Source organism: Neocloeon triangulifer, unplaced genomic scaffold (assembly GCF_031216515.1).
Source record: "Neocloeon triangulifer isolate White Clay Creek 2 clone unplaced genomic scaffold, ASM3121651v1 ptg000014l, whole genome shotgun sequence".
Taxonomy (NCBI): Eukaryota; Metazoa; Arthropoda; class Insecta; order Ephemeroptera; family Baetidae; genus Neocloeon; species Neocloeon triangulifer.
In genome coordinates, this window is record NW_026775556.1 from 21,410,236 (window position 1) to 21,425,128 (window position 14,893).

The 14,893-nt window shown below is 33.2% G+C and overlaps 3 protein-coding genes across 5 annotated transcripts in view; 1 reads left to right on the top strand and 2 right to left on the bottom strand.

The window, feature by feature from the left end:
- Positions 1-2,608, bottom strand: part of LOC132200229 (protein timeless) — a 28,187-nt gene extending 25,579 nt beyond the window's left edge. For all 3 annotated transcript variants that reach the window (XM_059625543.1, XM_059625544.1, XM_059625542.1), the window contains exon 1: positions 2,365-2,608. The gene's annotated coding sequence lies outside the window, so the exon portion shown is untranslated. The remainder of the gene's footprint in view (positions 1-2,364) is intronic.
- Positions 1-14,893, top strand: part of LOC132200881 (ras-related and estrogen-regulated growth inhibitor-like protein) — a 128,556-nt gene that overhangs the window by 90,137 nt on the left and 23,526 nt on the right. The gene's annotated exons all lie outside the window — the stretch shown is intronic.
- Positions 4,098-14,094, bottom strand: LOC132199986 (uncharacterized). Its single transcript, XM_059625123.1, has 7 exons — positions 14,043-14,094; positions 9,830-10,169; positions 8,285-8,486; positions 8,047-8,228; positions 7,541-7,701; positions 7,327-7,490; positions 4,098-6,336 (listed from the first exon to the last, which is right to left on the bottom strand). The coding sequence occupies exons 2-7, from the start codon at positions 10,144-10,146 to the stop codon at positions 5,947-5,949; spliced, it is 1,416 nt and encodes a 471-aa protein (XP_059481106.1). The 5' UTR covers positions 10,147-10,169; positions 14,043-14,094; the 3' UTR covers positions 4,098-5,946.

Genomic DNA, 14,893 nt, shown 5'->3' on the forward strand with positions numbered 1-14,893 from the left:
ATTAACAATAGTTATAGCTTAAAAAAATTGTGTTTTCAGATTTAAAAAAAAAAGACACTCCCCCCTAATATTTTAGGTTCAATTTTGGTAGAAAATTCCCAAGTAAAGAGGCTTTGAATATGAATAAGCAAAAAGTGCCGTTTTTCTGGTGATTAATTTTTGCAAAAATTAATTTTAAATTTTCTAAAATCAATTTTATGTCTAAGGAAGTCAGAGAACTTTAACTCTAGCGTTTAAAATTTTTTTAGTTGACATTTTTACGAAAATTTGTCAGTCAGAAACAAAATTAAATAATTTAAATTTTGAACAAAATATGCAAAAGGTCTACAAAAGTTGTAAGAAATTTATCGTAAGTTAAAAAAAAAATTAAAAAAGTCGTCATAGTAATACATGTTTTAAATCAGATTGATCTGATTAAATTTGCATAAATTCGTTTTCAGATTTATTTGTGAGTAATTAAAAAGACTTTTATTGATATTTTATTTGTTATCAATTTTTTACGTTTATTATTCTGATTTTATTTCGTGTTATTCCTAATTTCATCTTTTACTGAATATATAATTGGATTAGTAATAAATTTGTTTCGCAACAGAGCTTCGAGCAGCAGGGCGGATTCTGCACAACGCTCGCTAAGCAAAACTGGAAGGCCTGGCTGTAATTTCGCTGCGTCGGCACCTTTTTTTTATATTTTTTTCCAGTGGCGAAACGACTTTCTTCGTCTCTCCCTTTCTTTTGCCCGCTTCCTTTTCCACCATCGCCGCCATCTAGATTGAAAAACGGCTTTTCCAAAGAGTGACAAAGGAGATTTGCATAAAGCCTCAACACTGGCGGCTGTCGGAGCACGCGGTGCCGCGCGTCCTTGAAAGGCTTCCACTTTCTGCGTGCGGTTTCCACCCAAGTCCATAATGACACCGAGAGGGAAACTTCCGTGTTTTTTACATGGTAGGGTGGGCAAGAAATTTGGATATTAAAGTGGATCAGCATGACCGACGAAAATTTAAAAGTCTAAGAATAAAGAACGTCGTTAAGAGTTTTCAGCGTCATTCAATTAACCAACTTTAATTATCACTTCTAGATAAAAATAAAAATTACTATTTTTAAGAATGTAGACTAAATAAAAAAAAATTATAATAAAACCACATTTGTTGCACGTGCTTGTGAATAATAAAAGTAATATACGATGTGGAAATTCACCAAAAATTAAACGAATATTAATGGATGAAAAATATACGTCTTACATTTGACTTGGTGTTAAATAATTAAAGTCTTCAAAAAATGTAAAATGATACAATTATTAAGATTTGTATATTGTTTCTTTCACATTTTCTGATCATTGTGGCCATAGAATCTCTTATCACTGGTAGACAGTTTAATGGAAATATTGCATTTTTAATGCACTTTTTTACAAACAAGTATAATTATGCTTTTTTCATCGTTCATAAAATAGATAATATATTTGCTGATTGAATATGATAGAAATAAAAATGAGATGGCATTGCAACTAGAATTTCTAATAATAAATTATGTGGGTGATTTATTTGCACTTTGCACTACTTTTAGTAAATTTTAATAGCAAACACTGCGATTATGAATAGAGATGCTGTTATGCAGCTGTTTTTTATTATATGATTTGATTATATAATTCATAAATATATATTTTTATATAAATTTCAACAATTTCATCCTTTATCTATGTACAACAACTGAAAGGGAGCTATTATTTTAGAATATTTTTTTTAGTTTCTAAATTTATAGTTTATTATAATGTGATTACATGCACATATGTATCAAATTCTAATTTAAAAAAAAATAAACATTTTAAAATTTTTACACTAGCTTTCCACTAGTAATCTAATTTAGTAATTTAAATTCCCTAACCGCGGCTTCATTTGTTTGAACAAGATCCGCCATTCATAATTCAAGTCAACTAAACAACTTAATATAAAAATATTATTATCAATTCAAAACAAACAGACACACTTGCCAGTCCTCCAATATAATTCACTGAAGCATAATTTTGACATTCATCGGCTTAAAAATTTGACTCTCTACGTCATTTACACGACGAGTGAGGGGTCATAATACGATTCTTCTCTTCCAAAAATTTGCAATTCCGATGGCGGAGGCACGATTCGGCGCCAGCCCCCATATTCTGAGCAACGAATGCATAAACTAAACCGCTCTCTCTGGCCGCGTAAGCAAACTTGACCCACCTTTGACCCAAAGAGGGCACTTGTCTTGTTTATTTGTAAATAAACAAGCGTGTTCTCCATGAGCAGCACTTAATTCAAATTAAAAAAGTGAAAAACTTGTGCCCGTCAAGGACGAGTGTCAAAATGCAAATTTTGAAAATGACTCACTCACCTGTTTAAGGCTGTTGTGTTTTTGTTTTAATCTTGCGCTCACTCTCTCTCTCTCTCTTCGCGTCTTGTCTTAAGGTTTGTGTCTCTTATCCTCCACTCTTGGGGTCACCAAAAAGAAGAGGCGCGAATTCGCAAAGGTGCATTATTGGCCGAGTGCAACGGGCCTCGAACTCGGCTGCGAAACTAGTGTTGCCAAAATCGCAGCTCGCTTGCATACGTTTAGTGCGGCCGCGCGCGCTCCCAATGTCGCGATCGAGTACGCTGCACACGTGGGTCACGTGTGCATGCAACGTGACCGCGGCCCCTTCGGCGAAAATATACTCCGCGACCGATGCTGTAACACACACCCGCCGAGTTTTCGCCCGATAATCTCGTGCCATCTGTTATTCGAATGCCCAACGACGATTTTTTTAGATAATTGGTCCACTTAATAATCTAATTAACTCCAATTCATAAAAAAAAAGAATAATTAAACAAGCCAACTAGTTTCCCTTTGCTTCCACGATCAACTCCGCGAGTGCCAATTTCTTCACAAAAATAACATGTTGACTCTTGTGTGCTTTTCTTTGAGATATTTTCTTTGGCGCTCAGTTCATATATTTAACAATTTTTTTTTTTATTAATGAATATTTAATTCATTTTTATTGGAATGGTAAACATTGGTTTTCTTTTTCATTGCACGTTTGTAGTGTTTCTCATTTTGCGCAAGTGGCGTGACTGCCGCGTTGTGATGACGGATGGAGAACTTTGCCTGCTGATGCGAAATAAGCAGATTCAGATGATATGCGGGAACAGAGATGACAAGGATGATACGCTTTGTCCGCTAAATGCACGTGGTATATCACGTTTAGCAGGATGTCTCCATCCAGCGTGTGAAAAATTTTATCAAAAACTCTTGGAAATGGAATTAATTAGTACTTTTTCTTTTCATTTCTTTAAAATACCATTATCTGCAATTTTCCGATGATTTGGATTTTAGAAAGTTATTTCATAAAATATAACCAGCTATTTTCGGTGGTAATCAGGTTAAAATGTTAGTCATAAATTAATTAAAATTTTTTTCTAAATATTTTTATGTTCGGATTTTGGATACCTTTGATGCTTACCATATTACACTGAAAATTAATTATTAGTTAAAAATAATAATATGGATTATCCGATCCGTATTATAACATTTTTGAACTTTTTTTCTAATACTAATATTGACGCATTTGAAATATTAGCTTTTGTATTCTCAAAAATTAAATCACGCTTATTTTTCACCAGTATATGACAAATCAATGATCGAATTCTCAGTGGCTCTTAAGTCAATATTTTGATTCTCATTTACTATTCTCACTAGATTGATATGATTTATATGCTATTTGTAACGATTTCTTATACAATTGTTAGACTTTGAAATCTAAATATGAATAACTTTAGAATATATGACCTTACTAGTAACAAAAATGAAAAAATATATTTATTTAATAAAATTTAATTTAATGCTATTATATATATTTTTTAAAAAATGTTAAAACTCCTAGTAACCAGTACTAAAAATTAAAATTTTAAATTACAGTTTATAACATTGATAAAAAAATAAGCTTTACTGAAAATAATAAATGGAAAAAACAATATAATATGTTAAAATACATATATTTTCATCTTAAAACTTAAGTAACCTTGATCACAGCAGGATAACAGCACAATTCGAAATAAACTTCGGGGTATAGTCATAAAAGTATGGTTTATTTTCAAATACATAATAGTACAGAAGGCACACAAGAACATCAATTATGGTACAGTGTTAACAGTCAACTTTGTACAAACACTTAGATTTTTTGTTACTTAATTCATAGGTTTTCATATCGTTTGAATGCTAACATTTTCCAAAAGCGTGACTAAAATTCATTTGGCAATAATTAAAATTAAATTTTATTGATCTAAAATTTGTTTGATTACTATTGGGCCGTGTCCCCTTTCAAACGATATTTTTCACATATATTTTTTATGTATTTACAATTTTTGTTATGTTTTGTAACTGTTGTAATACACATCAATAGATAATAATAGAGAACACATACACAGCTCATTTGGTATTAATTTTTCAATGCGTTTTACATAATTCTTGCAGAGGACATATCCGTGGAAAGACGAAACACACGTTTGTCGCGGCATTGGTGAGAAAAACGCGCGAGGCTTTTGCAAATGATGACCTTTTAATAAAACTACGTTTGGCAAACACTTCTCCTATCGCGGCTCAGAGCTCTTTGATGAAAAATGAAATTTGGTGAGAACGACACGACCAAGGATTTAATTGTAAGACTCTACAGGTGATCAGTTCAGTGATAGTTATGTATGAAAAGTGCAAATAGTTTTAATTTTAGTTTCAATTGGATGGCGTGAGGATTAATTTTTTTAATTGATAGAGAGCGATAGTTAATATCTATATAATTTTGCGTAAGATCTTCTACTACAGTTGCTAAATTCTTGTACTACCAATTTGTCTAATAGGTTTAAGATTATCCATGTTTGAGATTATCTTTGATTCACTTTTTTATCTGGACAAGACGTCGAAATTAACATTTCTGAAGGGGAAAAAACAGGATTTTTGATAAGTCACACTTTTTGTTAATTTTTCAAGAGTCAATCAGGTGTTTGTGAATAAAATTATTTGTGAATAATAAGGTGCTGTAGTGTGAAAAATGCGGCAGACACCCTGTGTAAAGGTCCTCTCAAGTAGTAAAGTATTTTTTTATTCCTGAATTAAAAAATGAACAATATTTCTCGACTGAAATCGAAATTCTGTTTGAAAATTTTGCACTCTTACTAGTTGAAAATGGGTTCACTGAAGGCTCAAATTTTCCCGCCAAAACGAAATTAAATGTAGAAGAAAGTGTCGATCACAATGTCTCTAATTCTTAATTTGCTAATTTATTCCAATTTAGCGATTTTCACCTATGTCGATTTTCTTTTGGCGGGAAAATGTGAACTTTCACTGGTGAGGCCCTTTTATTTTTAATGGTAAACAGTTGAAAATTTTCTGTGTTTGAACAACATTTAGTGACGTATCTGTTGTGGTAAAATATTGGTCCAGAACACTGCAAAGTGCATTTTACGCAACGTGAATTATAATTAATTAATCTGCTTGGCTGGTGAAAATTGCTCCTCCGCAGCTTTTGTCTGCCCGGGTTTTGCATTATTCAAGCTAAAAATTATTCCTTACTCTGGACACCGAGTGATTTAGATAATAATGTGACTTGCATTTCATTTTTTTTAAAGAGGGTTGCTGCACACCTGTTCGACATTGAAGAGTCGTAAAATATATATCAATTGATATTTTATGAGAGCGTGACTGGAGTAAAGGTTATTCTGGGTCATTTATGATGAATAAATTTTCTGCATATAAGCGTTTCCGTTTTTCAACCAATGGAAAATCATGAATTTCCCAATTTTCAGACTGCTGATTAAAATTTTTAATTGAAGGATAGTCAAAATTTTGAAATATTTTATATAATTGTGCCAAAAGAGCGAAAGTTTAAAAGTGTCCGATTGGTAAAATCCGAATTTGAACTAATTTCCTCCGAAATTTCCGCAAAGCTTACTCGTCGTCAGTGGGGTCAGCACTGTCCTCGTGTTTGTCCTCCTGCTGCAGTTGACTGCTCTCGACGTCCTTGTTGTTGGTCGGCGGCTCGTTGCCGCCGCAGCAGCCTCTGCACTTGATCCTCATCTTGGCGTCGTCGCCAACCTTGACGATTTTGGTGCAGATGATGAGCGACGTGCAGGACACGATGGCCAGCACGACCGGGATGGTGGAGAAGAGGATCAGCTCGATCCTGGTCCTCTCAATGTCAAAGCGTGCCAACGAGTACAACGGGTCGCCCTTGTGGTAAAAGCACGGAAATCGCGACTGGCCCGTGTGGTTCGTACCATCCTTGCCATTGTTCTTCACAAAGTCTCGGCACTCGTCTCGCAGCGTGTTCACACAACCCTGCAGGGACAAAAGTTATTAAAAAAATTAAAATATTATAAATTAAAGTGAATCTTTTAATAAAAAAAATTAGCTCTCAAGGTGGATTTAAAATTAAATTAACTGAACTGTCTCATTTTTGCAATAAGCCTGTTTTAAATTTTTGAAATCTTTTGTTAATGTTAAGAATTTGATGATATTTTTTGTTTCTTCAACAAATACTCAATTATACTAGATTTAAAAAAATTACATATTTAGCCACTGAAATAAAATGATTATCTTTTTATAACACAAAAATTTTCTCTTGCAATGGATTTTGGATAATTTTAAACCATTCAAATAAGAGTAATAATGGAAAATCTTTTACTTCTTCCACCTTAGCCAGAAATGGACTAGTTTGGCATTGATGCACAGTTTATAGACAATTTCAGGGGCCCTTATTTATGTATTTTTTACTGTCGAAATTCTCAATTTTCTTATATTGAGAATTTTGTATGCAAAAAAAGTGCTTCCCCGAGGCGTAGAAAATCGGTTCTCAAATAAATTTAGGAACTCAACAAAAATAGACTCCTGAACAAATTTTGTATCTTTAGATTTTGCAAATGTGCTACAATAAAAGGTATTTCTTAAGAGTTGATACTGTGCATTACAATGTGAATATTATTATTATACAAATCATCATACATTTCATTAACAACCCCAAACCCATCCCAAAGTGTGTTTTTATTTTGATGTCTCACATGTTATTTTGAATACAATGGATATATTTGACCGAAATATATTTTATTACTTTTTAAATTCTTTTATGTACAAAAATATAAAAACATAAAAGATTATGTATATACGTAACTATGAATAACAAAACTTGCAAATTAAAATAAGATGATTATAAGTTGAGAAAAAATAAGAATTATATATATATAATAATAATTAAATATTAAATATGATTTGTAATAAGAAGTATGTATATATTTAGTTAATAAATTTAAATATACTTATTCTACAACTCACATCTAAATTAATTAGCAGCCTGCTGGTGTTGTAAATGACGAGGTCATTTTGCGGAGGAGGCAATTCAGGATCAACCTTGTTCAACTGCGACTCCTCGAAAAGTGACCACAAGTAGGTGAAGTTCATGTAATGGGCCGGCAGTTTTTCCTCCGGAACGACCGTCCCTGCGTGAAATTTTTAATGAAAATTGATTTGATGAGTTGATTGATTGTACCGTTGATGCAATCTAGGGCGGTGATGTTGTGCACGTTGTTGACGTGGGCCGCGGACTTTTCCGCTTTCAAGCACGCGGCCAGCAGGACTCCCTTCTCTGGTGTCCACATTAGGTGCTCCTCCGTGGGCTTTTGGGTTGCAGGGTCGGTGTTTTCAAGATCTCTGTTAGAAATAAATATAAATAAATAAGTCCTTTTTGGAAAAAAAATAAGGGGAAATTTGAATTTTAATATCGCAATTATTAATAATTATATATTTAAAGAAAAGCAAGAGTTTGAAAGGTGAAGGGAATATTGAGTTCAATAATTCTCCTTGTGACCAGGTATTTTACGGCAGAATTTAAATATTTTACTTATAATGAATTGTGTATAATATAAAATAAAATCTGTTTCTATTCAACAAAAATTTGAGACTACAAAAGAGGCGAGGCATATCTATTTTAATATAGATTTTTTACAAGTCAAATAACCAAGCGCAAACAAAATTAAGTCAGAATTTCAAACTCACTCAATGACAGTGTATCCCTTGCTGCACTCGGCTGTAAGTACAATGTCACCGTGGAAGAGCAACACGTTGATGCCGAAGGTCGTGATGCGCGGGCAGTATCTGTCACAGGGAAAAGGCGTTTTCTTGATTTGCCGGCATCTGCTCTTCTGGCACTCGAAAAAGCCGTTCAATTTCAAATTATCCTAAACAAAATTTAATTCAAGGTTTTTTTTTAAATTTTCTTTTATGAAAAACTGACCCTATCGGCGTCAATGAAGTTGCCGTCGGCTACGGTGAGGCAGCTGTAGATCTCGGACAAGTTGGCGCAATGACCCCTTCTGCAGCTGAAGACGCCCGTGATGGTTTCGCACTCGCCGTCCTGGTTGCAGTTGTACTTGCGGAGGGACTCTTCGTCTGCAGGTGGACACGCCACATTTGCTGGTCGCGTGCAATTTTCTAACCTGAACAAAAATATCAAATGGTTAAAAAATGATTTCTTTAAAAATAATAAACTTTAATTATTTTTATGAATATGGAACAGAATTAAAATTTCTTTTTCACAATGTGGCTAAATTAATTTCCTAAAATTGTCTCTATGCTGCATTTTTTAAAAATTAATATGGTTTAAATCAAAGATTATTAGAGTTATTAAACCTTCTGAATATTTAAAATTGTTGCAAGGACTTATAAATCAAATAAAATCTTCTGTTCGACTTGGAAATCTTGTCTCGGTAAATTAAGTTTTGCCAAGTGTGTGTCAAAGCACAATATTTATGGGTGTCAGAAGTCGTCTAAAATCGCCTTATTTTTAAGTGTTTGGCTACAGCTCGAAAAAGGGGTGCAACTTGGGGACCGCAAAGTCGTTACCATCAATCAAGAAGTGGCATGTTTAGTGCTGGGGGAGTTTGTGTGCACTCAATCGATACTTGATCGAAAATGAGGGAAGGGGATTTTTCCACTAATGACCTGATGCGGAAGAGCTCCTTATAAAAGACAAGATTGAACGATTAAAGTTTGGCAAAATATTATAACAAATTTTTTTTGAATCGTACTCAAATCGAGGCTCACTGCGGCGGACGGGGTCTTTTTGCCCTCGGAAGTTTTAGCAAAATTTTTGCTAGTGGTGGTGCCGTTTTGTCCAACAATTTCTTTTTTCCAAATAAATGTTTTCAACAATCTGTATGTAAACAATGTGATGTAACAATTTGGACAAATAAACAACTAATAATTTTAAGATTTTCTTTCACTTAAGAATAACTTCTATTAAAAAAGAAAAATGCTTTAGAACCATTTATGAAAGGATTAGTTATTTCTAAGCTTTTAACAACCAACTTTTCATTTTCATAATCCATAAATAATAATAGTTTATAAAAAGTTGCTGCTTATTCAATTTAAATACGAGAACAATTGTTGAAAAGGTGATTTAATGTTATTTTCGTAATTTTAATACTTCAATTTTAAATAAAATAAAGATCACTTTAACAACCTAATCAGACCTAATAAAATTAAAAAATTTCTTAAAAAATACAAAAAAAAAAACAGACATTTCTCCCATTTGTGGAATATATTTTTTATTTTGATTATAATAAATATTCAGGTTTTTCTTTGGTAACAACAAAATGCACACTGGTCTGGTGGGTTTTTTTCCTGAGTAACGTAAAATTCAAAGCCTTCAAACAATTTTTTTTTTCAATTTTATTGCATCAGCATTACCATCGTCAAAAAAAAAAAAAATCCTTTCAATTTCACATCTTATTTATTTTTAACTTATGTCCGACAAAAAAGGTACTTGAAAGAAAAATACCTGATGGTGGTGCCATTCCTGCGGACAACAACGTGGATCTGGGGGTAGGGCGGGGAGCTTTTGGAGAGGCACCACTCGCCGCAGGAGGACCAGTCGCCCAGGGTGGAGGCCCAGTGGAGCTCCCTGGTCTGACACACGGCCGGCTTGGTGTCGTAGCCGGACTCGAGGGTGCGGTGCGCCGGCATGTACACGGCCACCGACAGGTACACGATCGACACGCAGCTCAGCACTGCGATCAGTTGGCACACGCAGATGGACGCGCAGATCCGCTTGTCCTGCTCCGGCACGATCTTCGGCGCCCCTTTCTTGCGCCCCATCGCTCAGCACCGCCTTCTCACACCTACAATCACACAATGTCCTCATAAAATAAAAATTTTAGCGCAAATTTATATAGAAATAGGAATTGTGTATTAAAAACATAATCAAAAATATATAATAGCACTGAATGAAAATTAAATTTATTTAAAAATGAGAGTAATAATGAAAATTTGCGTTTCTTGAATATATTTAAATTATTGATTAAGATGCTTCAATTTATATTAATTTGGCTTCTCTTTGGGTTGCAAATTGAGTGAATTGACGACTTGTATTTTATTGTTTCACAAGACGCGAATACAAAGTTTTTGTCTCTGAAATACTTTATAAGAATCAAATAAAGAAAAGCCAAATTTACAGCTTCAAACATCATGATTTAGGTTATGATTAACTGATAGTTGCCTTTCCTTTTCCTCTGTATGATCAGAAAATTAGAATGGTATTTTCTGTCAGAAAATAATAATTACGACACTTAGAGTTCAGAGAAAATTGTATTAAATATAGTTTATATATATGTCTTGTGAATGATTAAGATATTTTAAGCTATAAAACGTTGAAAAGTATAATATATAAAAAAAAATTGAAAGTAAAATTAAACTATAAAGTACATTAAATTTAAATTAATATCAGTTAAACAAATTATATTTAATAATTATTATAAATTAAATTTTTTTTTAAATATTTTAAGATATTAATTGTAAATATTTTTTCTTTTATTTTCATTTAGTTATTATTGCCATATTTATTAATTAATTATTTATTTATTTTGTAATCAGGCAAACTAGATCGGATATCTGCATTGTTGACGAAATACATACTTAGGGTGTCATAGAGTTTTCTTGTATAATTATTGCTAATCACAGTAATCATTTTTCATACTCTTTACAAAGTAAGTAAATAAAATTGAGAGAGAAACTAATGCATTAAATAGCAAATCAATTATTGTCAAGTGATTTGGGCTAATTGGGTTCAAATAAAATCTGATGATTAAAGCACACACTATTTCATGATCGAGGTTACACTCATGGTGATTTGAATTTAAAGTCGGCTTTTCCTCGATGGATTTTGTGAGTTCATTTCATAAAAAAGCTCATTCTGCTCATTGAGGAGAAGCCAACTTAACATTAAAATCACCATTAAAAAATTAGTATAATTATTGCTTTAATATTGAAGTTTAGCTCTTTTACAGGAAAGTAGATCAGCAGCCTATTTTTCCCATGCAAAAAGCTATAGCCTGATTGTTTAGGAAAATGAGAGCGTGATGTGAAGTGAAGGTTATTCTGGGGTCATTTATTGGTGCTGATGAATAATTTTCTGCATAAATAAATGTGCGTCAAAAAATCATAAATGCTAATATTTACTCAATATTCAGCCTGCCTGATTAAAATGATTAAAAATTTTTGTCGATTTCATTTGTTTTAACTTGAATGGTGTAAATTTTCCTTTTTTTTCAAAATTAGAAAGATCAAAACTCAAAAATTTAATGATATTTGCAATTAAAAAGAGCAAAAGTAAAAACGTGTCCAAAGAGAAGTAAAATTAAATCCAAAATATTCTAAAATAATCAAATCAACTCCTTTCAACATAATTAAGATATTATTTCCAATTTTTACTTTCAGAAAAATTTTTCCAAATTTTTTCACACAATAAAGCCATTGAACTCGTGTATTTTTAGTCTTTACTCAGAAACAAAGTCATGGTATTAAATGGAAATTATTCAATGTCTGCTGGTCAGGCAAGCTGACTTTTTTTCTTTAGTGATGAAATAATAATTGCGGAATGATCATCCCGACACGCACGACATAAACACGGTGGCTCAATGTCGGCCAAGGGTATACAGGTGGACACACAACGACGCCCTCACCACTCTTGAATATAACCTCTTTATTTTTCATAAAACACACGCGGGGATGTCCAACGTAAGGCGCGCCCGCCTATGTATGTGTTTTATTTTTATCTTGAACGCATCGATTTCCACATACTGGCCTCATGCAGCTTCATCGACTTGTTCAAAAAGAGAAGCGAGAAAGAAAGAAAGAAAGTCACTCGGGAACAAATTTCCCTTTCAATGATTTCTACCCCCGGGGGAATAAATTCGCGCACTGCATCAGTCGTTTGGCGCGTTTGTTTGTTCAGCTCATGGGCGTTGTAGGGCTTCAAGTTGGGAAAGAAAGCGTCAATTACGTAAATATTGTCCAGGCCGGTCGTTAAAGGTGTTGACTTTTGGGCCGCAAAGTTGATTTTCTCGCCTTTCGCGAGCTTCAAACCGTGGAATAATAAAAAATAGTATTCGGTATTTTATAATAATAATTTTGGTTAAAAATTTGTTGGAATATGTGCCATGAGCTATGTAAAAACTCTGAAGGGATAATTTCTTATTTAGTAAGATGAAAGAAAATTAACGATAAGAATTATAATATTTAATGCAATAAGAATGGAGTTGCTCCGAAAAGGGAGAAATCTAATATTTTTTGACATTGTTTAGTAGAAAACAAAGATGTTATCATAGATTTTTTGTTGCATTTGTGATTGATATCAATTAAAATTTACCAAGTGGGTATGTTAATTACTTCAAATTTGAAATAAATTAGTGAATTAATTAAATTAAAAATAGGTGTGTTTCCGTTCTTCAAAGGTGTTTATAGATTTGTAATTTATGTTTTTTAAATGTGATTGTTTGAATCCATAGTTTTAATTGTACGAAGCACAATTCACAGGGGTTTGTTGAAATTCTGAGTTCATCAATAATAATCTATAATTAATTTATTCTATCTGATGAGACAAATTCCATAATATGTAATTAATTTCATCGAAATTAATTCCACCCATGGACATTTTGGTAATCATTGATTATTTTACACCACATTAAAGTACATAAAGTATTCAATATTCATTAAAATGGATTGCTAATTATCATCTCAAAAAAAGAAAGACGTTCTAAATTTATTGATAAACGCTGCGTTCATGTAGTCCAGTATAGACTAGATTTGTATATTGATAAAATTATAAATATTGTTGTGTTTTTTAATTGTCCACATTGTTAAAAATATATTAATACATTATTTAATAAAATAATTTACAAAATAAATAAATAAATAAAATAAACAGTATTTAAAACTTGCTAAAAAAGTAATTATAAATGAATATTTAACTAATTTTAATGATGTTAATTAAAAAAAAGTATAAATTACAATTCTCAATACAACCCTATCTACAGAATTTATAATAACTACTTTTTAATTTTCTATTTTAAATTGAGGATAACGATTGATTTTAATATTTTTCACGCCAATTTGAAGATTTTGCACCCTCTTATTTGCATATTTCATTCAGCGTGGGTGAACGTAAACTCAATTTGCGATTGCAACCGCTCGTTATCGTTGTGGATTCAAAGTGGAAAAGTGAATTAGCAAACCAAATAAAGGGTGCATGCGGCGTAGTCATAAAGTTCAAACAGGTATACAAGCGAGCACCATATATTATGATGGGCGGCTGTGCACTTGTTCCGATCTTATCGGCCAGTAGAACAACACACCAAGGGCGCTCCATCAGCGAGTGTGTGGCCCACATGCAAAGAGGCTCCGTTTACCCTTTGTTTGTGTACAATTAACCCCGAGCTAGGTCACCCCTTCAGACAAACGCGCCGACGCAACAATTAAAATCTAATTAGGGAGGAAAATGACACCAGAAAAATTTGGAAAGGTGTCGATTTTCTATCAATACAAAAGTGCAACAACAGAGGTCACATTGGAGCAACTCTCGTTTGCAAAATCTGCGTAACCGGTGCCAAAACCGACACCAAACTTCGGTCTGGGGGTTAATTGGAGTGACCGGGGGTCGATTGGAGTGATTTGTGCTTATCGAAGTGGATTTGAAAGGAAATTATCGGCGGACTTACGCGATTTGTTTGGGTTGCTCCTCTTCCCTGTGACACACTGGCTGGGCAAAATTGATCCTTTTGCATGCGCGTTTCCAGTCGCGAATGGCGCAAGCGCACCCCTCGAACGCATCCTCCCCCGAACGCGAAGCCGCCCCGGCAGGGATGCAGTTTGCGTGCGTGCCAGAGTCGGGGGGTCAAAACGCGGCAGCACCGCCAGCGCGGACAAATGATTTATTCAAACGCGCCTGCAGCTTATGCAGTCGGCGCTGCGGCGTTTCCGAATAAGAAGCAGAGCCGGCTTTGTGGTTTAACCCTTTCGAAGAAAGGATTACGCGGGGAAACTTTGCGAGCCGAATTTTAACAAGTTCGGAAAGTTCAATATAGAGAACCTTTCATAATTCATATAGTCTTTCATGGGATGCGGAGAAATTAAAAGGAATGGTTTAAGTTTTATTTTTTATTTATTAATGAGAACTGCTTGAAAAAAAGAACTTGACAAAGTGATGAGTAGGATATATTGCGGCTTTTATTATCTTTTTTTTTAACTTAACTCATTTAACTTGTACAAATGATGAAAATTTGTTTTTTGATAAAATTATTTCATTTAATGAGGAAAAGTTCCTGGTTCATAAAAATTCACAAAGTATATAAAAACAATAGATTGTAGATTTTTCTCAAATAAACCAAGTAAAAAAGGGCGAAAAATTTTTTTTATGTGGTACCATTGCTTGCGTTTCAATATTATTTTTGTTACTATTTTTGGGTGGAAGCGTTAAAATTTTGGAAAGGAGAACTTTTGTTAAGAAATAACAGTTTCAAGTTAAAACATTAAGAGAAATCTTCTACCTTTTTTGAAGAAAAAAAAATTA